Below are 24,611 nucleotides of genomic sequence, written 5' to 3'. Positions count from 1 at the left end.
AATGCTGAGCTAGTTAATTTTCTAAAGGATGGGGGAGATATTTGAACATGATTAAGACATTGCACTGCCAGCTCTGGGTTGGAAAACGCCTGGAGATTTGTGGGTGGGCTGGAGCCTGGGAGGGCACAGGGGTTGGGATGGGAGCGCCTGCAGCAGGTACAAGGCCACGAGAGCCCGCCCGCCCCAGGAGCCATTTCCTCCAGGGGAGCTGATCTCTATGGTCTGGAGCTCAGTTATAATATTATTTGCCGACTTTTTGCGACGTTATTTGATATGAAAACGCCCAGTCCTTTTCTCTCCATCCTTCCTTCGCCGTAGCCATCAAGCTTGAGAGCCGCGGGGATGCCGACGCCTTTGATTGGCCCGCCGGTGGACCGCCCGGTAGGCGGTGTTCTGTCATTGGCCGGGGGCAGCGGTGTCACATGACCTCCCAACATGGCGGCGCCCATGAGGCTCTGCCGGGGTCTGGGGCGGCAATGGAGAGTCCTGCCGCGGGGACTCCAGCGGCCGCCGGGGAGGACGGAGAGTGACTCCGCCGCCGCCACCAGAAAAAGCCGGCTGTACGAGTACGTGCAAAACGGGTGGACGGCGCGGCCGTGCCTGGACATGGAGTCGCTGAGCACGCGGCAGGAGGAGGCGGAGCAGGAGCTGGAGAAGCGCAAGGGGCCCCTGGCGCCCGGGGATCTGCGCCGGATCGTAAGCGCCTTGCGGGGATAGTTCGTGGGTGTTCAGGGAAGGTTTTGGGGGTGTTCAGAGAGCAGTTGGCACAAACAGGATTTGCACCCCCCCCCCCGAATTTCCGTTAATTTATCTAAAGTATTTAAATCCCGTGTTCCAGTAAAAAGGTTTAGGGGTCACTTGACACGTAGTCAGTAGCGTAGCAATGAAACATAGGACAGTCAAACATTGAACACCCAGAGCTTCTGTTTGCACCTTCTGAATGCAATTTGTAAAGTGTATCTACGTGGTATCTTTTAGTCCTTTGTAGTCCATGGATATCTGGAGGACCACAGGTCGACTACCCCTGTTTTAATCCCACCCTTCTTGCAAAAGCTGTGGCTGGTGTTTGTAGTTTTGTGCTCCATTCTTTCTAGAAACTTGTGACGTAGATTAGGCAAGAGTTTTGTGAAACCCTGAGGTTTCTTGATGGCCCTGGAAGGGTTTCTTGAATGGGTGGGAGTTAATTAATTTTTGATATATTTGTAAAAATTTTCAGGTAAATGATCATGTTGATCTGCTCCCCCTCTCAAAATGGCCCACAATGGGTCTGGGAAGTGGAAGGGCCCCTGGTGGGCATATACACAGCTATACTTCCTAATTACATTCTGCAGAATCGTGTCACTTATGAGGGTTCTGAAGCCTGAAGAATGTTTCAGTGGTTTCTCAATAGTAAAAGAGTTGAGAAAGGCTGGATTAGGCTAAGAGGAGGAACAATTGCCCAAGGTTACAAAGTAAAGCAGATTGGTCTGATTGATAACTGTACCTACCAAGTTGACCTCATCCCATCAGGTTTGAATGATTTATTAATTGATTCCATTGTCAAATTGCTCTGTTAAGAAACTGTTACATTTCTCTTAATGTACAACTAACATTTATAGTCCTGGAGCTTAAGCACATTGGATCAGGTTCAAATGGGAAAGTTAAATGAATCACAAGGAAACCAAGCTGAGAGTCCCCTGTGGCGGTTCAAGCTCAGATCAGAGCTGACCTGAAGACATTAGCTATCTCACCACTGTAGGAAAAGGCAATGAGTGAGATAATTGTTGCTACTAAAAGGGTGTAGTGATTAAGAATAGCAGCTTCTAATATGGTGAGCCAAGTTTGATTCCCCATTTCTCCACATGCACAAGGCTGACCTTGTGTTAGTCACAGTCCTGATTGTGCTGTTGTTACTTAGCAGTCCTGTCAGAGCTCTCTCAGTCCCACCTGCCTTGTCAACTCTTCTTCTTTCTCTCTTCCTCAACCCAGGGCTGCAGGGATTGGCACTGCTTGCTCCAAATTGTTGGCAGCCCTCCAAGGCCTATTGGGAACTTTCCCAGAGAGTTAAAAGGCCAGTTCCCCCCTCCGCATTAGATTGGTCTTGCAGCAATCCAAAGTAGCAAGAACAAATCTTTACCCTTTTTGGTATGACGGCCTGTTGCCATCCAAAAAATCCTATCTTGCTCCCCTTCAGCCTTCTATTTTCTAGGCCAAACTTACCCAGTTCCTTCAACCTTTCTCATTGCACTTTTGTTTCAAACCTCCACCTCCCTGCCCTGCCAACCATCTTTACTATCCTCCTCTGAATTTTGTTTTGGTTTGTCTACCACTTCTGGCTTGGTTCTTTGAACAGTCCTTCAGATTCTGTCCTGTTGATGAAGCTTGATAGAAAAGCCTCTGTTTCGCATGCAAAATATCTCAGGTTCAATCAGCATTTCCAGTTAAAATGACCAGGCAGCAGATTATGTGAATGCCTGAGACCCAAGAGAGCTGCTACCACTCCGGGTAGACAGTTCTGACCTTCATGGACCAATGGTCTGATGCAGTGCAGGACAGCTTCATGTTTGAAGCCAAAACTGCGTTAGCTATTTTTGTGGCAGGATATTTGTTTAAAATTTTATTAAAATCCATATGTTCTTGGCCCTAGTTGGTTCGTTTTCATTTATTTATTCAGATTTATTTTTATTTGATACTCTGTGTCTTCATGTATGTCCAGCTCATAACTCCTTTTTGTTTTAAATGAACACTTGCCAGCTTGCTACTTGGAGGAATTTCGTTGAGGTGCAAGAAGAGATCACAAAACTCGATGCGGAGAAAGCAGAAGTGGCTGCAAGCGTGCACAGTCTTGTGGTGAGTTTGCCCTTGTAGAGTTATCCCACTGGGCAGCTCACAGCCAGTGCAACAAACAAGCCTGGAAAATATGCACAGTTGGAACTGTGGTAGTCTCCTTCCCCTAATAGCTGATTTTGCAGAGGTGGCAAAGTTGTGATTGTTGTCAAATTACCTATCACAACTCTGGGAGGAGGTGCAGTGAAGATGTCCCAAAGCCACATTTTTAGGCTGGTTGAATTTGGGAGCACATAACTGGGAGTATTTGCTACATTGTGCTGTTGGATTTATTTACGGAAAAAAACACATTACCTTTCTGTTTTTTCTTCCCACTTCCAGAAAAGTCATGAGAATACTACTTTGCAGTCGGTAAGAACAGAATTTCCCCTCCTTATTTTTGCTCCCTGGCTGACTAACTGTGACATTGCTTTCCCAGCTTATTCCAGTCAAAGCCCACTGATTTCAGTAAGGGTAGATTGCAGTAACCCAGGGAGTTCTCAAACTTTTTGAGCATGTGGATGCCCTTGAGACAGAGTGCCACCCCAGAGTGGCTGCCGCAGAAAGTGGAGCTCAATCCAAAATGGCAGCAGCAGGCGGCGGTGCTAAACACAATACCTCCCTCCTCACTTTGCGAAAGAGTCACAGGAGGGGAATAAAAAGTAATGGCTAAAACCCGGGGGTTGGGGAGGGAAAAGGAGAAGGGAGACTTCAAAAAAAGAAGGAAGGTCTAAAGGGAAAATGGAACTACTCAGTGACTACGTTCTGCTTGTTCTATCAGGGTTGTGGCCAGTATTTCAGTGGAAAACCCTTTAATTTGAATGAGGGCAGCCAATAAGAAGTTCTGCATTACAGTAGGCCCTCCCACTTTCTGAAAGTTAAGCGAAATTGGTGGGCATCATGGTGACCATGTGTGCCAAAGTGGCATTTCTGCAGTAACTCACAATGCTGTCAAAAGCAGGAGTGTGCTCTTCTGACCTCTGGGGCTGTGCAGTCCTAGCCACGGCTTATTCAAGCTAGAGCAGGGGTAGTCAAACTGTGGCCCTCCAGATGTCCATGGACTACAATTCCCATGAGCCCCTGCCAGCAAATGTTGAATTGTAGTCCATGGACATCTGGAGGACCGCAGTTTGACTACCCCTGAGCTAGAGTTTTTCAGTTCTGCTTTGGGCAAAAAAATTAGTGATCCAGTGCTCTATATTATTACAGTGAATAATGTTAATCAGCTAATTATTGGGACTGGCTGATTTTTTTTTAATGTGGCTCTCCCTGAAAGTGTCTTATTTGGCACTGCTCACTCAGGTGTGATGCAAAGATAATTAGGGTCAAAGTTAACGACTGAAGGTGAGAAACAAGTTCTTATCCCATGAGCTGTTCTGAGAAAGTAGTCTGTATTTCATTAACTTTTTAAAATTTCAGCCATTGATGTAAGTATTCCCCCCTCCCGAGCTGAAATGCACGGTTAATACACAGCCAGTCTTGTATATTCGGAGCAGTTTCATGAACTAAAAACCACAGTGGAAAGGAGCAAAAAGGTCAGCTGGTGTAAAAATTACAGTTCTTAAGAATTAGGAGCCACTTCTGTTGTGGGAACTGCCAGTAACAATGTTTCCTTTAAGTTTACACTTCCTAAGGAGGTCCTGAGGCCAGGTCTTACAGGCCAGCCAAGACAGAATGAACATATAAAAATAAGTCCCATGAATTGTCCGGGGTAGCCAGGGCCCCTGGGGATTTGTCCCCCAGTTAAATTTTACTCTGAAGTGTGTTCTTTTCTTCATTTGCCTTGGATCTGCCATCCTTCTCCTTTCTTTCCCTCCAGCTTCCTGCTTACAAGGCCCTGCGGGAGCGTGGGAGAGAGATCCGGCTCCGGATCAATCGCTTGCGCCAGAAGGAGCTGGAGCTGGAGGAGGACTACTACCTGAATGCCCTCAAGTTGCCCAACAGGACTCACCCTGATGTGGTAAAAGGCGTGGCCTGGAGAAAGGGCATTGATCTGGGGTGGGGGGTCCCAGGAAGCCCACCTGGGTGGGAGATTCTAGAATCTTCAGAACTGCTGCCAGGAAGGCTCCAATTGCACCAGCTTTCCTAAGATAGCAGCCTCAGGACCTGTTTGGGATGTGCTAAGAGGAGGTGGGTGGGCCCTTGGAGAAGGCAGCTCTGCACCCCATAGGAGGCTTGTTAGCGTGCTGGTGGAGGGGCAGGGGTCCTCACCTGCAAAGGTTCCCCCTTCACATAGATTCATAAGAGTTGGAAGGGACCTCCACGGTCATCTAGTTCAACCCCCTGCAGAATGCAGGAAATTCACTACAGAATTGGCAGGGTGCTGAAAGGCAGGCTGGAGGGGGAGGCCTGTGGCATCCATGGCTGAGAACAGTGTAGGGCTGCATGAGCTTGAAGCTGTCTGTGCTTGAACCTTTGACCTTCCCTCCCACCAGCCAGTTGGAGATGAGAGCCAAGCCCGGGTGTTGGATGTTGTCGGTGAGAAACCAGGTGAGAAGCTGGGGAGATGGTTCCTCAGTCCCCAAGAGGTGGGATCACTTACTCCTTTCCTGGGCAAAGTTCCTCTGCCTTTGAGCGGCTGGATTTCTTTTTTGTGCCTGTCTTGAACCGTGTCTTGCCTCCTGCTTCTCTTGTCTCAAAAACAGCTTTTGACTTCAAGGTGAAAGGACACCTGGAAATCGGAGAAAAACTGGATATCATACGGCAAAGGTTAGTGCAGTAGGCTGGAGCCTGACTTGGGGCAGGGCTGTCTGTAGGAGACAAGGAACGGAAAGGGAAACAAAAACCCAGCCTGGAAAACAGGCGAGAACCGCAAAGGTTAGGGATAAAACCAAAGGTAGGAAAATGCAAACAGTTTTTTATTAGAGCTCAGAAATGTTTAAGAACCATGAAAGAATATCCGTTTGGCACACACAAAATGTTTCAGAACAAATTTAGAGTCCAGGGGCAACTTTAAGACCAACGAAGTCTTATTTAAGGCATGAGCTTTCATGTGCATCCACACTTCCTCAGAGACAATACATCTCGGGGAGTACACCAGTAATGCCAACAAGCTGAGATCTGACGTGTTTCGATCGTACTGATCTTCCTCAGGGTTCCATATACAGATGTACACCGTGGTCTACAACATTTTTTTTTAATTTCAAGTGGGGATTAAAAACCTCTTTGATCTGTTATGGCCCTTTCTGGCCCTACAATGTATTCATACTGGCAGAATCCTCAGCCAGCAAATAGTTCTTATTCCTCCCCTGGGTACTGGAGAATCCTGCTCTGTGCTTCTCAGTGAAAAGAGTAAAGAATCCCACCCACCCACCCTTAAAAACTCCTGGTGTAGTCACTGAGGACAGCATAAAACTGCAATAAATAAACAAACAAACAAATAAAAACTGTTTTCTGCATGTCAGAGAGATATTCTTTTATGGTTCTTAAACATTTCTGAGCTTAATATTAAATAGTGCATGCACTTGAAATTTCATGCCTTAGTTGGTCTTAAAGGTGCCCTTGGGCCCCTTTGTGGTTCTTGCTTTTCTGCAGGGAGCCCACTCTGGAAGCCAGTGGAGGGATTCTGTTAAGAGCTCCACCTGCTGGAAGAGAAATGAGCTGTTTTCCTAACACCCTTGCAATTGAAGGGGTTGGGGGAACCAAACATCCATCTTCTTTTTTCTGCATGACTGTGTTACTGACTGATTGTTTTATGGCTCTTTGGTGGTCTCAGAGGCCCACTCCTTTTGTAGCAGAGAGAAAAATATCTGCTGGGGATAAAGGCCACTCTCTCAATGTGAATCAAATACCTGCTGAGAATCAGTGGCCAGATTCCGAGATGGCTTTCAGATGGCTGCAGGAGGGGAGGGGGTTTGGAGGAGGTTAAGCCTTTTCTTTATCAGATTCAGCCCTGAACTGTCTTGTTGCTGGGGAAGCCTGGTCCTGGTTAGGCCTTGGATGGGAGACCACTCAAGAAGTCCAAGGTTGCGATGCAGAGGCAGAGGCAGGCAGTGGCAAACCATCTCTTGCCTTGACCTGGATAGCCTAGGCTGGCCCATAGCAGGGGTGAAACATGGGAGTCAGTATTTGAGTCCAAGCCAGAAAGGGGGACTAGAAGTAACAGAATTACATATATAAAATGGGATGGCATTTTTCTCCCATATCAAGCGAGTCTGAAAAAGACTGGCTAGGTTAAAAGAAGGTTGTGACAGGGGTGAGATTTGAACCAGGGACTTTCTGGAGCAGGGCTCATTCTCTCACCAGTGGGCCACATCAGTTCCCATTGTGGTGGTGGTGGTGGTGGTGGTGGTAGGGAGCCCTGGGACAAGCACCTTTGGAAACAAATGCAAACAAAATCTTCCTGACCTGCCCTCTTTGATTTAAAAGATGGGGAACACGCAGCCTGCTCCCGCCCTTCTTCCCCTCCTCTCCACATGGACATCTGGGGGGCCACAGTTTGCCCACTCCTAGCAAAATGACTTCAAGAAAAGCATCACAGAGATAAAACTTTTCAAACAACGTGGTTGTCAAATAGTTTCTGAATAGTCACCAATAATGGCTAAACAATATGACAAAGTTATAAATTATTATGATTGAAAAAGCCACCAGTTAGAGCAGGGGTAGTCAAACTGCGGCCCTCCAGATGTCTGTGGACTACAATTCTCGGGAGCCCCTGCCAGCATTCGCTGGCAGGGGCTCCTGGGAATTGTAGTCCACGGACATCTGGAGGGCCGCAGTTTGACTACCCCTGAGTTAGAGCTTGTTTTCTGGCGAGATGCCTTCTTCAAAGAATCATTTGCTGAAACCAAAACAGCTCACAGCTCACAGCGGCTGCAAAGGCTCAGAACTGGCACCCGGATATAACAATGTGACCAAATTCAAGCTGCGATGACTGTTTCCTTCCACCTTTGAAGAGGGCATTTGGCCAAAAACAAGCTCTAACGGGTGGCTTTTCCCATTATAATTCCTTGTCACTTTAATTGTTGTATTGTTTAGCCATTGTTGGTTCCTGTCCTGGAACTACTTGACAACAAGGGCGTTTGGAAAAAATAAAATTATCTTTGTGTAATTTTGCCGCATGCAGTTCCTGCTGGGCTGTTTGATTCAACATTATCTAGGCACTGTGGCTCTTTTTGTCTTGGGAACTTGTATTGGGGATCCCTGCCTCAAAGCACCTTCCCCTTCCCCTTGTGGCAGATCTGGTCCCTCTGAGACTCTGCTGGGGGACATGTCTGCCTTTCAGGAGCTTGCGTGAGCCTGACAGGTGGAGGAGAGAGGTCCAGGGCTTGCAGAGGCCCCCGTGGGGGACGGCTGGGCATTGTCGAGTGATGCAGGAACAAAGAGCCCCACCCGATAGGGCCCCGGCCTTTCCAGATGCCCACAGGCCCTGGAACCATCCATAGGGGGCCATTAGCCGATTGGGAACACCTTTAATTCCTGGAGCATTGACAAGCCGAAATAAATATTTGATAGGCAGCTTTTGATTTTCAAGCCCTTCCCTGAGGTGCTTTTCCAACATCAGGCTGCTACCTGCCTTGTTTCACCAAACCTTGGACAAAGCAGAAGAAAGCAGCCGTTACCAGAAGCGCCATTCACCACCTGCTAACCTGTGTCAAGGGACTGTGGGCTCAGATTCCCTGGAAGGCACCCTACCAGCTAAGGCCGTCTGGTTCTCACTGGCTGGGCACAGGCTGGTACTTCTGCCATCCGCAGAAACAGGAAGTGCCAGTATCCCTCCCGAGTTTCTCCAGACAGGCCAAGGATACCAGCATGGCCTTCGCCCGCTATGCTGCTTAATGGCCCTCAAGCTGATAATGAAGAACGTAAGAAGAGCCGTCTAGTCCAGCCTCCCGTCTCACCCAGGGGCCAACCAGTTTCTCCGGAGGGCCAACAATAGGACTTATAGAGGCTGAGGCCTTCGCAAGGGTGCTAGAAGAGCCCTGCTGCTTCAAGGGGGCTGTGGCTCAGCGGTGCAGCATCTGCTCAATATGCAGACAGTCCCAGGTTCAATCCCCGATATCTCCAGATAAAAGGACCAGGCAAGAGCAGATAGGACAGACCTGTGCAGAAGACCCTGGAGAGCTATCAAGTGGGGCTGGAGCTCAGTGGAAGTGCCACTGCTTGGTATGTAGAAGGTCCCTGGTTCATCTCCAGCTGAAAGGCTCAGTTCTCTGAAGTCTGTGGAAAGCTTGCCTTGATGGACCCGTGGGTGTAACTCAGTAGAAGGCAGATTCAAGCTCTGAGTGCTTTCACAGTTGAAAGGAACAAAAAGACAACGACCTGGGATTTTTGTACCCCACTTTTTACTACTGAAGAGGCCTCAAAGCAGCTTACAGTCACCTTCCTCTCCCTGCAACAGACACCCTGTGAGGTAGGTGGAGCTGAGAGAGCTCTGAGAGATCTGTCACTGGTCCAACATTGCCCAGCTGGCTGTACGTGGAGGAGGAGCAGGGAATCAAACCCAGTTCTCCAGGTGTCTGTGTGTTCCTGGCTTGTCTATATGAATGAGACGAGCTGCAGATTACAGAGAACCAACTTTGTGCCAATTATGCCAATAAAGGCTCCTGTATCTGTATCTGCCAACTTTGTGCCATGGTTAAGAGCGGTGGCTTCTAATCTGGTGAGCTGGGTTTGATTCCGCACTCCTCCTCTACATGCAACCCGCTGGGTGACCTTGAGCTAGTCATCGTCCTGTTAGAGCTATTGTCAGAGCAGTTCTGTCAGAGCTCTCTCAGCCCCACCTCCCTCACAGGGTGTCTGTTGTGGGGAGAGGAAAGGGAAGGCTATTGGAAGCTGCTTTGAGACTCCTTTGGGTAGAGAAAAGCGGCATATAAGAGCCAACTCTTCTTCTTCTTCAGTAATCTCAGGGCTCTCTCAGCCTCACCCACCCCACAGGGTGTCTGTTGTGGGGAGAGGAAAGGGAAGGCCACTGGAAGCCGCTTTGAGACTCCTTCTGGTACAGAAAAGCAGGGTATGGAAACTGAGTCTTCTTCCCCCCAGCAGATCAATCTTAATATTCCCCCCCCCCTCTTCTGCGTTTTTTAGGCGCCTGTCCCACATCTCGGGCTACCGGTCGTACTACCTCAGAGGCCCAGGGGCCCTCCTTGAACAAGCCTTGGTGCAGTTCACGCTCAACAAGCTGGTGAAAAAGGTACCGGGAATGCATAGGCCTCAGTCACGGTGTAGACAGAGCGCTGGTGAATGGTTAGAACCAGCCTGGCCCACAGCTGGTTAGGGAGGGCCCAACGGAGCCTGGCCCTGCATTCCCTCTCACACGAAGGGAGGCTTTGGGGTATATCAAAGTTTCCCCCACTTCTGGAAAAGAATGGGGCCTTTTGTATTTCATGGAGGGAGGGGGGGGCTTCTCTTCCACATGGTCTGTGTTCTTTTGAGGGCGCCCCATCCGTGAGCATGGGTGCAACCGACAAGCCACAGCGTGGGTTCTTGGGATCTCATTAACTCTCTTCCAAGCAATCTGGGTTTTGTGCTGTTGCCAGAGGAATCCCACTGGATCACAGCATGGCTCTTCGGATTCAGCACTCCCTGTAAGGCACCCAGTGACCACCTGGTCTTGGCTGGTCCTCCTGGAATTGACTGCCCATCAATTGCTCTGGAGGGCCAGCCACAGGGCAGGGAGGCCGAGGCCTTCCTAAGGACATCAGGGGAGCCCTGCTGGGTCAGACCAGGGAGGGCCCATCCAGTCCAGCCTCCCGTCTCACCCAGGGGCCAGCCAGTTCCCCTGGAGGGCCAGCCACAGGGCAGGGAGGCCGAGGCCTTCCTAAGGACATCAGGGGAGCCCTGCTGGGTCAGACCAGGGAGGGCCCATCCAGTCCAGCCTCCCACCCAGGGGCCAGCCAGTTCCTCTGGAGGGCCAGCCATAGGGCAGGGAGGCCAAGGCCTTCCTAAGGACATCAGGGGAGCCCTGCTGGGTCAGACCAGGGAGGGCCCATCCAGTCCAGCCTCCCGTCTCACCCAGGGGCCAGCCAGTTCCCCTGGAGGGCCAGCCACAGGGCAGGGAGGCCGAGGCCTTCCTAAGGACATCAGGGGAGCCCTGCTGGGTCAGACCAGGGAGGGCCCATCCAGTCCAGCCTCCCGTCTCACCCAGGGGCCAGCCAGTTCCTCTGGAGGGCCAGCCATAGGGCAGGGAGGCCAAGGCCTTCCTAAGGACATCAGGGGAGCCCTGCTGGGTCAGACCAGGGAGGGCCCATCCAGTCCAGCCTCCCGTCTCACCCAGGGGCCAGCCAGTTCCCCTGGAGGGCCAGCCACAGGGCAGGGAGGCCGAGGCCTTCCTAAGGACATCAGGGGAGCCCTGCTGGGTCAGACCAGGGAGGGCCCATCCAGTCCAGCCTCCCGTCTCACCCAGGGGCCAGCCAGTTCCTCTGGAGGGCCAGCCACAGGGCAGGGAGGCCAAGGCCTTCCTAAGGACATCAGCGGAGCCCTGCTGGGTCAGACCAGGGAGGGCCCGTCCAGTCCAGCCTCCCGTCTCACCCAGGGGCCAGCCAGTTCCCCTGGAGGGCCAGCCACAGGGCAGGGAGGCCGAGGCCTTCCTAAGGACATCAGGGGAGCCCTGCTGGGTCAGACCAGGGAGGGCCCATCCAGTCCAGCCTCCCGTCTCACCCAGGGGCCAGCCAGTTCCTCTGGAGGGCCAGCCATAGGGCAGGGAGGCTGAGGCCTTCCCCTGATAAGAATATAAGGAGAGCCCTGCTGGGTCAGACCAGGGAGGGCCCATCCAGTCCAGCCTTCCATCTCACACAGGGGACACCCAGATCCCCTGGAAGGCCAACAACAGTGCTTATAGAGGCCAAGGCCTTACCCTGATGTTGCCTCTTGGCTCTGGCATTCAGAGGTTGACTGCCTCTGAACATGGAGGTTCCCTTTAGTCCCCATGGCCCGGTCATTTCTCTCCCTAGCTATGCCAGCAGTTTGCTCCCAGAATTTCCTCTTCAAGGTAGTTGTGGGGCCTCCATGCACCTTTTTGGCCTCCCCTGGATGGCTGCATATCGGAGGGCGTGTTTCACTCCACAGGCCCTGCACTGAAGCCTCCCCTTCTCCTCTCTCTTTCCGTAGGACTTCATTCCGATGGTTGTCCCTGACCTACTTCGAGGAGCTGTCTTTGTAAGGTTTTTTTCCATTTCCTTGTGGGCTTCCTGTTTACAGCGGTGGTGGCTGAACTACTTTTAGGCAGGGGCTGAGTGAGTTCTGGATCCCACATGAGCCCTTCTGTCTGTGGAGCCACAGGGCAGAAGACAGAGCCGGTCGGATCTACTTCTGTGCCCGTCAGGCCTCTCTGCTGTGCTCCGTTTTTCCTCCCCCACTGCCTCCCCCACTGTCAAACTCCAGGTAGTCACAGCAAAAAAAAAATTGCGTGTGTACATACACAATAATACAGTGCATTGTTAATCAAGTATTACAAGCCCTGTTTATTATCCAGTCTTTGGCAGAGGAAAAATTCTCAAAAAAAATGCACTGAACAGGATCCAGTACTAATAAAGCCTGTTGCTTCTGCAGCATTAGCTTTATCTGCCTTCCGCAACATTTTTTACCCTTGAGAATCCCCCAGAACATTCTTCACGCTTCGATCAACTCCAGAATTGGCATGACAGGGTTGGGAAGCAGAACTGTGGACACTCCCACTCGAAGCCCCTCCCTTTCCCACCCCTTCCAGGCCCCTCATTGGCCATTTTGGGAGGGGTGGTTGGGTCAACATGACCATATATGGTCATATATATGGTAAATGTCTAACACATTTTAAAAATGTATAAAAATTAATAAACTCCCACCCATTTGGGAAATCCTTCGAGGGCTGTCCAGAAACCCCAGGGCTTCACAGAACCGTGGTTGAAAAAGCCCGAGCTAAAAGGTTAAAAAGAATGTTGAAGATATAAGAACTAAACTGGACAGCCAAGTTGGCTCTGCCAAGGGGCGGTCAAATACAACAAGAACAACAACATTCACCAAAATAACAGAACATCAGCTCTCGGTGGAATCAGGCTCATTGTGGCTTGTGCCTATAATTCTTAACTTATAACCAAGGTTGGATTGGATAATTACTATTTCCTAAGAATACATTTCTGTAAAATACTTACTAAGCCACTGCAAGAGGAATTCTTCTTGTATCTTCTGATCGTAGAATCATCGAGTTGGAAGGGGCCCCCTGCAGAATGCCCAGATGATGTGTCCTCCCCGCCCCCCAGTAAAACCAGTATCCCTAGCCAGTCTGGCTGTCAACATCCATGTTGTTAACAAGAGTCAGTAACTGAGACTTGCCCTCTGTGAGCCAGGTGCCTTACAAGCTCATTAATACATTTAAAGTGCATCTGTGCATCTGACTACCATAGAACACAGAATGACCGAAATGGCCCCATTTCCCAGGATGTAATGAGACCGTTGGGATACAGTGCTGATAACCCTGTTGATAAAGAAGCCGTCTTCCTGTAACAAACGTCCTGTAAATCAGAATGTTTGCGCTGATGCTTTGTGAGTTTTCAAAGTAACAACATGAAATGTTCCCGTTCCTTGCTGCTATTCCTGGAAGTGTTGTGTTAAAGGGGATTAACGACTTATTGTATTATTGTATACAGACACACAAAACATATGTTTTTTTGCGTGTGGTCTTTTCTGTGTGCTGCTATTGCCTGAGGAAACTCCAGCTGGCTCCTCGGGGGACATTCGGAGAGCATGGCCCAGAATGTCAGATGACTGGAACTTGAAGGCAGTCTGTTAATTCCCAATAAGTAGCCAAGCATGGTCACATCAGAGCTCAGAAACAGGGTCGGAACTTGGCAGGGAGACCCCTAAGGAAGACCCTGCAGAGAAGACCATCTGCCAGTTCCATGTCAAGTAAATAATTGTTCATGAAGGGGGAAGGTGGCATGGGATAGCCTGGTACTGTCAGATCTCAGAAGCTAAGCAAGGTCATGACTTGGCAGGGAGCTCCCAGCACAGTGAAATGGTGGTTAGAACGCTGGCCTAGGACTGGGGAGAGCTGAGTTCAAATCTCACTGTGTGTTGCTCTTTTTCAGACCCAAACCAAAAATCCACTGTTAGGCCAATAATATGCTCTGCTAACAGTATCAGTGCACATTTGTGTATCAAAAGCCCCCAGTTCACATTCAGCATACACATTCAGTGACTAAAGTGGCAGGTATATATCGAGCCTTCGGGGGGAGGCGGGATTTAAATATAAATATAACAATAATAATAATAATAATAATAATAATAATAATAATAATAATAATAATATAAAAAAAGGTACAAATAAGAATTCAAGCAGCGTTTTCTCTTTCTGGCCCAGTGTCTAAAATTCATGATGTGAATGTGTATGTTGAATGTGAACTGAGGGCTTTTGATACATACATTTGCATTGATACTGTTAGCAGAGCATAAAGGTAAAGGTAAAAGTGCAAGTACTGAGTCATGTCTGACCCTTGGGGTGACGCCCTCTAGCGTTTTCATGGCAGACTCAATACGGGGTGGTTTGCCAATGCCTTCCCCAGTCATTACTGTTTACCCCCCCAGCAAGCTGGGTACTCATTTTACCGACCTCGGAAGGATGGAAGGCTGAGTCAACCTTGAGCCGGCTGCTGGGATCGAACTCCCAGATTCATGGTCAGAGCTTCAGACAGCATGTTGGCTGCCTTACCACCCTGCGTCACAAGAGACTCTTAATTAGCAGAGCGTATTATCGGCCTGACATACAGGAGTAGACCTTTGGATCTTTGAAATTGATCTTTATTCCTTTGGGGTACCGGCTGCTGAGGAAGTTAACCAAAAGCCAATTCCACCGGTGTGGTTTCCAGCCGCTGTTCCATCTGTCGCCTGTCATGGGGGAGCCTCAACTCAGCGTCTTGTTCCTCGGTTGGATTATCTGAGCCCTGAGCAGCCATCGGTTTGTTCCTCCCCCAGGAAGGCTGCGGCATGCCCCCTGGCGCCAGCTCCACCCAGGTGTACAGCATAGACCCTTCTCGCTTCGAAGACCTGAACCTGGCAGGCACCTCCGAGGTTGGGATTGCAGGTAGGGCGGAAGAGGGCCAGCATCCTGGCCGCACACCCAGGAGAGAGTCTAGAGGGGAGGTGTCTAGGTTGCCCCACGTGGAGAGAGAGAACACCTATAGTGGGGGGGGGAGTCCCTGGCCTTTTTGAGCTGGTAGGCACATTAGGAACTCTGGCACCGTACAGTGGGGGTGGCGCCAAAAGGGCTGCTGCAGGAGGCAGAGCTGGCCACAGAACAATTGTTGCCACAGTTTTAACTTCAGTCACACCGTAAAGTTCCTCAGTGGCAAATGAGAATATGCCTCTGCTGGGCATGCAGAAGGCCCCAGGTTCAACTCCCAGCATCTCCAGTAAAAGGGATCAGGTAGTAGCTGATGTGCAAGACCTCTGCCTGAGACCCTGCGGAGCGGCTGCCAATCTGAGTCGGTGATACATGAGACCTTGGAGAGCCAGTCTGAGTAGACGGTAAAAACTGATGGCCTGACACGGTGGAAGGCAGCTTGACGAGGTCCTCCCAGGTCCCCCCTTCTTCCCATAAATTCCTTTTCTCTCCTGTATCCCTATCAGGTTACTTCATGGATCATGCCATAAATCTAGAAGACATGCCGGTCAGGTAAGGAAGCTTCACTCCCTCTTGGGAGATCATTTGGAGCTATTAGGTTTTCACCCCTAATAGAACATCAGCCGCAGAATATCTAGACCAGGGGTAGTCAAACTGCGGCCCTCCAGATGTCCATGGACTACAATTCCCAGGAGCCCCCTGCCAGCAAATGCTGGCAGGGGGCTCCTGGGAATTGTAGTCCATGGACATCTGGAGGGCCGCAGTTTGACTACCCCTGGTCTAGACTCTCCAGGGATCCAGTGTTTTCGGAGGGGGGTGGGGGAAGTTACGCGGTCAAAGGTAACTTTAGTCCTAAGGACTCGGACCTCAATTTTCTTTCAAGCGGCAGCCCCCTTCAGGGTCGCTCTCGGCTCAGCCCCTGAGCTCTGGCGTCTGCTGTTCTCTTGCTCCTTCCTCCGACTGCCTTGCCTTGCCTTGAGTCCCCCTCCCCTCTGCTTTTTGCCTCCACCAGGACGGTCTGCGCCAGCACCTGCTACCGAGCAGAAACCAACACCGGGAAGGAACCGTGGGGGCTCTACAGAGTGCACCAGTTTACCAAGGTAAAGGGGGAGGGGTCTGGAAATGCAGGGGGAGGGCAGGGTCTGTGTCCTCATTGGCTGGCATGCCCTGCAAAGGAAGTGGGGATCCTGCCTTTTGGTGAGGCAGGGCTGCAGGTGTCTTGCCACCCTCACGCGAGCACAACAGGATCGCAGAATCCTAGAGTGGGAAGGGGCCACAGGCCACCTAGTCCATCCCCTGCTCAGGGCAGGTTCAGCCCCAAACATCCAGGAGAAGGATCTGTCCAGCCACTGCTTGGAGACCACCAGTGAGGGGGAGCTCCCCACCTCCTGAGGCAGCCCATCCCACTGCTGAATGACTCGGATTGTGGACATTTTTCCCCCTGATACCTTCAAGTACTTGAAGGGCTCTCATGTAAAGGATGGAGTAGAGTTGTTTTCTGTTGCCCCAGAGGGTCAGACCAGAACCAGTGGGTTGAAATTAATTCAAAAGAATTTTCAGCTAAACATCCGGAAGTAGCCCGATAGTTTGAGCAGTCCCTCAGTGGAACAGGCTTCCTTGGGAGTTGGTGGGTCCTCCTACTTTGGAAGTTTTAAAGCAGAGGCTAGATAGTAATCTGACAGAAATGCTGATTCTGTGAACTGACGCAGATGGTGAGTGGGTGGACAGGAAGGGATGTGCCAGGGTTTGTCTCTTGTGGCCCTTCCTTGCCTCCCCAGGGAATTGCTGATCATCACTGTGGGATGGTAGGTGAATTCCCTCCAGGCCAGGCTGGATTCTGGGGATTTTTTTGGGTGGTGGTGGGGGATCACTTGGGCATGAAATTGGGGTCACCATGGGTGGGCTTGTGGCCATTTCTTGTGGCCATTTCTTGCATTCTGTAGGGGGTTGGACTAGATGACCCTGGAGTTCCCTTCCAACTCTATGATTCTGTCTAGCCAATATCGTTCTTCATTAGGTTTTAAACCCTTTACTGTGGGTCCTATTCTCTGCTGCCAACAGGAACCTTTCCCTGCTTTCCTGTAAGTGATGACCTTTCATATATTTCAAGAGAGCCATCCTGTCCCCTTTGAACCTCCTCCTCTCCAGGCAGAATATTCCTAAGTCCCTCGACCTTTCCTTGTAGATGTGGAATTGTTGAACTGGGCCCTGTCGCCTTGGCTCTGCCTTCCTCCAAGTTTCTCGTGTCCTGTGCTTAGAGTCATAGAGTTAGAAGGAGCCAGACAGGCCATCTGGTCAAAACCCCTGCTGAATGCAGGATCAGCCCCATGAGCTTACTGAAGCTGTTATCCCCTGCCTCTTTCAGGTGGAAATGTTTGGGATTACAGCAAACGAGACCGGCGAGGAGAGCGCTGCCCTGCTGGAAGAGTTTCTGGCTCTGCAGAAAGAGATCTTCTCTGAACTGGGACTACACTACATGTGAGAGAACGCATGTGCTTGTGGTGCTTGTGGTGGGGTCTCTGGTAGCCGGTGTGACTCACGGGGTACAGTGGGATCCCTGCTAGCCAGAGTGACTCCTATGAGGACATAAGAGAAGCCATGTTGGATCTGGTCACTGGCCTGTCCACACAGTGGCTAAAACCCAGGTGCCAGAAGCCCTCCCAGTGCTGCCCCCACCCCAAGTGCTAAGGGGACAGAGCATCTCTGCCCCAGACATAAGGACATAAGAGAAGCCATGTTGGATCAGGCCAGTGGTCCCTCCAGTCCAACCCTCTTTGTCAAACAGTGACCCAAATCCAGGTGTCATCAGGAGGTCCACCAGTGGGGCCAGGACTCCAGAAGCCCTCCCACTCTTCCCCCCCAAGACTAATTGAATTGATTTATAGCCCGCCGCTGCCCGGATGGCTCGTAACAGGCTATAAATCAAGCAACAAGAAGACGGAGCATCCCTCCATGCAGACCTTAGGGCTGATAGCCACAGAGAGATGACTGCTCCAGATGTTTCTCCAGTTCCCTCTTGAAGCTGCTGCCATTTCCACGTGCGAATTGCTCTTAATTGCCCATGGCAGGGATGACGGGATTCATGCCAGCCACATGGTGGGGTCGGGGGGATCCTTGTTCGCTGTGGCTCGGCTGGCAGGTCACCTGGCAGGTCACCTGGCACAGCAGTTCGAAATCTCTCGGGTTCCCCCTCGAGCGTCTGGCCGTGTCTCGGAGAGCTCTACCAGCAGGCCCAGAGAAGCCCCAGCTGGAAGCCAGCCGCTCTGGTTGGGCTTAGCTGCTCCAAAGGACACCTGGAAACACGTTGGCCGCTCCTAACCGGGCCCCAGTTGTGTTCTCATCCTCAGACCCTCTCAACGATGCAGTGGCAGAGTCACGTGCTCACCCGCCTTTCCGGCTCCTTCGCCCGCTGGCTGATTTGTCAGCGGGAACAAGCTCTTTCTGCAGCGCTGTCCCCGGCTGGGCTGCTGCACCTTGTTCCAGCAGCATCTCGTTAAAGTCTAATTGTTAAGGGGCCGAGGGAAGGGTGGTGGATCAGCAGGGCTCCCTAAAACACCTGAAACATGAAAGGCCTTTGGGTGCTGGGGATAAGTCAGGGGGCTTGGGGGGGGGGCGGAAGTGTTCCCCAAGCACATCTGGTGCTTGTATTTTGTGTGTGTCTCTGTCCACAGCCAGCCACAGTTTGTAGCGGAAGGGAGGGTTTTGTGGCTCAGTGGAAGAACATCTGCTTGGCACATACAAAGCCCAAGATTCGATCCCCGGGACCTCCAGTTTAAAAGGGCCAGGCAGTGGGCCAGGCACCACTAGAATTCTGATACACGATGGTGGGCACAACCACAAAATGGCTGCAGCAGGAGGCGGAGTCAGACACAAAATGGCTGCTGAAGGAGGTGGAGCCCTCTCCCCCCCCACACACACACAAAGCCCAAGTGCAGAGGGAAGAATGCACTGGGAAGAGGAATATCACACAGAATAAAACCAACCCTGTAGTGTCTGCTGCTGCCGCCATGTTATTTTTAATCTGCACAGTACTTCAGATCTCTGACAGGCAGTCCCAAGCCCAGTTGCATGAGAGACCCACCTGGCCCTACTCGGTTTCTAAAGCCCCTCAGTGGGCACCCCGGTGAGGACCCCTGCAGCAGGGGATGGGAAGGAAACCCTGGAGAGCCAGTTGCCTGTCTGAATTGTCAAGGCTGACTTGGATTCCAGCCCCCTCAAGGAACGGAGCCGAGGGCCTTCAGCCGCATTCTCTTTCCCAACAGGGTCCTGGATATGCCCACGCAGGAGCTGGGCCTGCCTGCCTATCGGAAGTTTGACATCGAGGCCTGGATGCCGGGCCGAGGCACGTACGGAGAGGTGAGTGGCACAGGAGGAGGAAGCGGGCCTGCCCCTTAGCGGAGGCATTTCGCACGCGACAGCCTGTCGGGCCTCATCCTCTACGGCAGGGGTAGTCAACCTGTGGTCCTCCAGATGTCCGTGGACTACAATTCTCATGAGCCCCTGCCAGCGAATGCTGGCAGGGGCTCATGGGAATTGTAGTCCACGGACATCTGGAGGACCACAGGTTGACTACCCCTGCTTTACAGTCAGGGTGGTTTTGGGAAAAGCGGGCCGGATCCCACAGCTTCCTTCTCAAGCGAAGCCATTCAGAGGCATCCTGGGGACCGATGCTTGGTTTGTTTGGTGGGGTACCCATTCAGGGTCTGTCCCCCCCCCCAGTCAGGCCCCCTCAATAGAACTGTGAGCTGTGCCCACCAGACAGGAACATTGTTTTGCTGGGAACTGCGTCTCCTTGCCCCTTGCCTGCCTCTGGGCATCCTGGGCGGTCTCCCAGCCCTGCTCAGCTCCCGAGCTCCAGCTGACATCAGGCCAGCCGCTCGGGTCCGGCATTGGCTTTGTCACCTGCGTCTGGACCAGGAGGCGGCTTCCCTCCCCTCTTTCAAGGGCGCCCCAAACGTGGGGCCCTGCTGCAGCCCCGGCCGTGAGCAGGCAGCCCTCCGTCCAAAGAAGGGGCCCTAAGGGCTGTGCTCGGGTGCGCCGGCCAGAGCAGCAATGAAGGCTTCCCAGCAAGGACCCGCCTCTCCTCCACTGCCTCTGGGATCACAGCCTGTGGCCTTCCTACTAGGCTTGGGCCACAGCGCTGGCTGCTTCAGGCGCGAACGGCCACTTCGGACGCCGAAGGGCCCAACCCTCCTTCCTGCCGTCCTGCATCATGGCGGGAGGGGAGGTCCCTCGTCTGCCCGGCTGTCCTCGTCCCCGTTTCAAGGGCAGGTCAGAATGATTTCCGAGAGTGCAGGGAACGCTCTGGCTCCTCGACCCTCACCCACCGTGGCCTTCCCCCTGCCCAGATCTCCAGCGTCTCCAACTGCACTGACTACCAGAGCCGGCGGCTGAACGTCATGTACTACGACAAGCAGGGGCAGTTCCACTACGCCCACACGGTGAGTGCCGGCTGTTGCTGACACGTTTAGGCCTGCGTCTTCGGACTGCGGGGCAGGGGGGCAGACGTGGGGACCCCTGGGAGGTCTCCCGTCCAGGTGCCAGCCAGACATCGGCTTCCTTGAAGGGCTTGTTCATGGAGCAGTGAGATGGGAGATGTTTGGGGCAGGAGGCACAGAAGGCTGCTCAGAGGCCCTTGGTCCCCTTTTGCCCTTCAGTGATCAAAGAGAACCTCCACACTTAGAAGCACTAGTCCTCTGAATCCCACTGCTAGGAGGGAACATCAGGGACGGCCTCTGCCTCCGTGGTTGTCCGTTCAGAGGAACTGGCTGGCCACCGTGAGAGGCAGGACTGCTGCAATAGAGAGAGAGAGTCAAGCCACCACCAGCTTACACATGGAGTCCCACAAGGAGCAGTCCTTGTTCCAATCTTCATGTGCCCTCTTGCTCACCTGGTGCAGATGTTCTGGCTGGGATGTCATCCATAGGCAGGCCTCCTGGTGTTTGGCCGCCCTGATTCTCCTGCAGAACCCTTAGCCAGATGTCTGGAAGCAGTGAGGAGGTGGCTCAAGCACCGTCGTCTGAAGCTCAGGCCTTCAAAGACCCTGTGGCTGGGTACAAAAGGTCCAAGTGAGGATGGGGTACAGTCCAAGGGACTCGCAAGAGTCTTCTCCAGCACCAGAGTTCAAAAGCCTCAATTCTTTGATGCTTGGCCTTCCTTATGGTCCAACTTTCACTGCCATACATTGCAACTGGGAAGACCATAGCCTTGACTAGACGAACTTTTGTTGGCAGGGTGATGTCTCTGCTTTTTAGGATGCTGTCTAGATTTGCCATAGTTTTCCTCCCCAGGAGCAAGCGCCTTTTAATTTCTTTGTCGCAGTCCCCATCTGCAGTGATCTTGGAGCCCAGGAAAATAAAATCAGTCACTACCTCCATTTCTTCCCCATCTATTTGCCAGGAATTGAGAGGGCCGGATGCCATGATCTTAGTTTAGGTTCTTATGCCACCCTAAACCTCCTGTATAATGCAGGTTGTTGGACTAGATCCCACTAGAGGTCCCTTCTATGATTTTAACTTGACGATACGTCCCAGAGGGCCTTCTGGCTGATGGGGGGGGGGAGAGATATACAAGACCCTCCACCTTCTCTCTCATTTCTCCACAGGTCAATGGCACAGCCTGCGCCATCCCCAGGATGCTCATTGCCCTCCTCGAGTCCAACCAGTGCAAGGTTTGTTCCGGCATCTGAAATGTTCTGTGTGCCCAGGACGCACCTGTATAGCTATAATCATTATTTACCAAGTTTATATCTCCCCTCTTACAAGGCCTAAGGAGGCAAGGAACAACACAGCAGAGGTCCCCGGTGTGGTTGCTGTGCTCACAATGGCAAGTCCCAGAAAAGTTGTTGGAAGTAGGTGGGACCAGGACTGGCTTTTGGAGATTTGATTGGCTGTGCACTTGTTTCTTTTAGTGTGGCTTGAGCAGCAGCTGCCCCCACAGCACAAGGATCTTCCCTGGGTGGCTATTGTTAAGCCATGGCAGCCATTTTGTGATCTGTGCTACCTCCCTTTGGCAGCCATTTTGTGGCTGCGTCCTCCACACAGTGTCAGAATGCCCCATGTCCCCACAGGCCCGAAAGGGCTGGGATCCCTGACACGTGAGACACAATTACATTGTAAGAACCATTAAAACCAACAGCCCCCTCCCCATCGCACACTGAGAAAACCATTTCTCTGAGAGTTTCTTTAAAAAAGGAGCCAGCCCACTAGGTGAGCAGCCTAAAAATCTAATTAATTAATGAAATACTAAAGAGTTAAAATACATGCACAACATAAAAATGGCTGGTCAGGAAGGTGGGGTTGTTGAGGGAGTGTCAAATGAAACAAAAAAGTCTTTGCTGGCTTTAAAAAATTATGCCACGTGAAAGAGAGTGCAGAATTTTGTGGGAGGGTGTTTGTGCTGCAGACGGTTTTCCTTGCATGGGGGAAGCAGGAGGCCGGGGTGAGAGTTGTCCTCTTGCCCCTCCAAAGACCGTGAAGGCCTGCTCCGCCCTCCTGTCGCTTTACCTCACAAACAAGACCTGTTTCTCTGTTGAGGAGTCCCTTTTCCATTGCTCCCCTCTCTGGCCAGCTGCAAAAATACACACATTGCCCTGCCCACATCCAAGAACCTCACAGCAACCTTGTGTGACAGTTGTGTTGGTATTGTGCTCATGCATGGTGTTGTGGTTGAACAGCGATGGCCTCTGATCTGGAGAGCGGGTTTGATTCCCCACTCCTCCCCCACATGCAGCCAGCTGGGTGACCTTGGGCCAGAGCGGTTTTCACAGAGCAGTTCTCTCAGATCTCTCTCAGCACCTTCCAGGGTGTCTTTCTGGGGAGAAGAAGGGAAGGGGATTGTAGGCCGGCCACTTTGAGGCTCCTTTGGGTAGTAAGTACAGAGTACAAAAAAAAAAAAAAAAAGCTTTTCTTCATGCAAAAAAGTTTGGGCTCTTTCTGCAGGGAGGTAGCAGGAAGGGTTCTTGGGGGCTCCACGGGTAAAAGTCAACAGGCATCCCCCAGTGCCATCCTGAGGGGAGGGGCCAGCCAGGAGGGGTGCCCGAGGGAAGCTAACTCTCCCAGCTCGATTGGCAGCAGGACTCAACTCAGAAACCCATCCCATCCAAACAAGGGTGACATGGGCGTTCTGTATATGCTCACAGGATGCTCTAGAAATTTGGAGAAGGCATGATGGGGGCATCCACAGAGCAGCTGCTGCAGGAGGCAGAGCCAGCCACAAAACAGCTGCCACAGCTGCCTGTCGGTCACACAGCAACGCTGAAGAAGAGGAGTTGGTTTTTATATCCCGCTTTTCACTGTCCAAAAGGAATCTCAAAGCCAGCTTCCTTTCCTCTCTCCACAACAGGACACCCTGTGAGGTAGGTAGAGAGCTCTGACAGGACTTCTCTGTGAGAGCAGCATTATCAGGACTGTGACAAGCCCACGGTCACCCAGCTGGCTGCACGCGGAGGAGCGGGGAATCAAAGCCGGCTCGTCAGATTAGAAGCTGCCGCTCTTCACCAATACCCCAAGCTGGCTCCTTGTGTGGTGGGGGCAGCTACTGCCAAAGCAGCCTTTTAAAAAACCCGCACGGCCGATCCAATCTCCAGTGGCCAACAAGAAGCCTTTCCAGGCAGTGGCCCCACCGGACAGTACTTTCCAAAAACACGTGGAAGATGCCACAGAACGGCTGTCAGGAGCACCATGTGGGGAACCCGTGACGGAGACTGTGAGAAGGAGGCTCTGGGCCTGCTCCAGCCACTTAACCTTCTGTCCCTCTGCTCTCCTCCCTGCAGGATGGCAGCGTCCGGGTGCCGGAGGTCCTGCAGCCGCTGATGGGCATGGAGGTCATCAGAAAGCCTGGCTACGTCCCGCTGAAATACATCGGCCCAAACCAGTCCCGGAAGTGCTGACCCGGCAGCCAGGAAACCTGGGCTGGGCTGGGAGAAAGTGGGGGAGGGCTTGACCTCTCATCACTAGAGTTGGGTACTTTGGCGCCCGAAGTGGCCATTCGCTCCCAACGCAGCCAGCGCCGCATGGCGGCGCTGGCTGCATAGGGAGCGAATGGCCACTTCGGGCGCCAAAGCGCCTAACCCTACTCATGACCCAGACTGGGGGTGAGGGTGGCGGGGAGGGCAGGCAGGCAGGCAGTCTCGGAGGGCAAGTGAGGCGTCAATGCTGGGAAGAGCGAGGGGGGGCAGCCTTAAATCTAGTTCTGATTGATCCCCGTGCACCTCCCTCTGTGGAAGACACTGGCTGGGGAAGGCTCACAGTCTCGGGGGCAAGGTGGAGACTTGACGTCCGTCCCAGGGGACAGAGGGGAGGGAGTTGGATACGCCCAGAGCTTTCCCCACAGAGCCGGGTTCCCCATGTCGCATGCCTCTCCCCCCCTAGTCCCACTGTACGCTGGCATCTGTGTTGGGGACGGGTCTTCTGGTGTGCCTCCTGGGCACTCTCCAGGGATCGCCAGCCAGTTGGAGGTGGTGGGGCTGGGGGCCGGCTTTCCTCCACTGCCTTGTCCTCCTCACCCCCCATCACACCTGCCAGGCCGGGATCCCTTCTGACGGCGAGGGGGGCAGTCTTGGTTTTTCCCAAAATGGACAGAGTGGCTGATAAAAACGGGAACCGATGCTGCCCTAATAAAGGCGGCTGGTTGATCGGGAACAGAGGACTTGTTTTGATCACTCAGGACCTGCGTTCTGCTTTCCCACTTTTCGTAAGCCTTGTTGAGGGTTTTTTAAATGCCTAAGTCATGTAGGTGCATGAATCTCATTAACAAGGGAAGGAGAAGCTTA

At 52.2% G+C, this 24,611-nt stretch overlaps 1 protein-coding gene across 2 annotated transcripts; it reads left to right on the top strand.

Moving 5' to 3' along the window:
* Positions 1-413: 413 nt before the first annotated feature.
* On the top strand, positions 414-24,611 carry SARS2 (seryl-tRNA synthetase 2, mitochondrial). Of its 2 annotated transcripts, XM_077318496.1 has the most exons (17): positions 414-696; positions 2,734-2,829; positions 3,148-3,177; positions 4,625-4,765; positions 5,241-5,295; positions 5,451-5,514; positions 9,832-9,937; positions 11,854-11,901; positions 14,692-14,800; positions 15,346-15,391; positions 15,852-15,939; positions 17,205-17,317; positions 19,102-19,195; positions 20,188-20,280; positions 21,444-21,509; positions 22,980-23,195; positions 23,613-24,611. In XM_077318496.1, the coding sequence occupies exons 1-17, from the start codon at positions 436-438 to the stop codon at positions 23,727-23,729; spliced, it is 1,743 nt and encodes a 580-aa protein (XP_077174611.1). In that variant the 5' UTR covers positions 414-435; the 3' UTR covers positions 23,730-24,611. The 2 variants fall into 2 exon arrangements, with proteins under 2 accessions (XP_077174611.1, XP_077174612.1); XM_077318497.1 differs by lacking the exon at positions 22,980-23,195.

This window comes from Paroedura picta, unplaced genomic scaffold (assembly GCF_049243985.1).
Source record: "Paroedura picta isolate Pp20150507F unplaced genomic scaffold, Ppicta_v3.0 Ppicta_v3_sca21, whole genome shotgun sequence".
Classification (NCBI taxonomy): domain Eukaryota; kingdom Metazoa; phylum Chordata; class Lepidosauria; order Squamata; family Gekkonidae; genus Paroedura; species Paroedura picta.
This window is presented reverse-complemented; position numbering and strand designations above follow the sequence as displayed.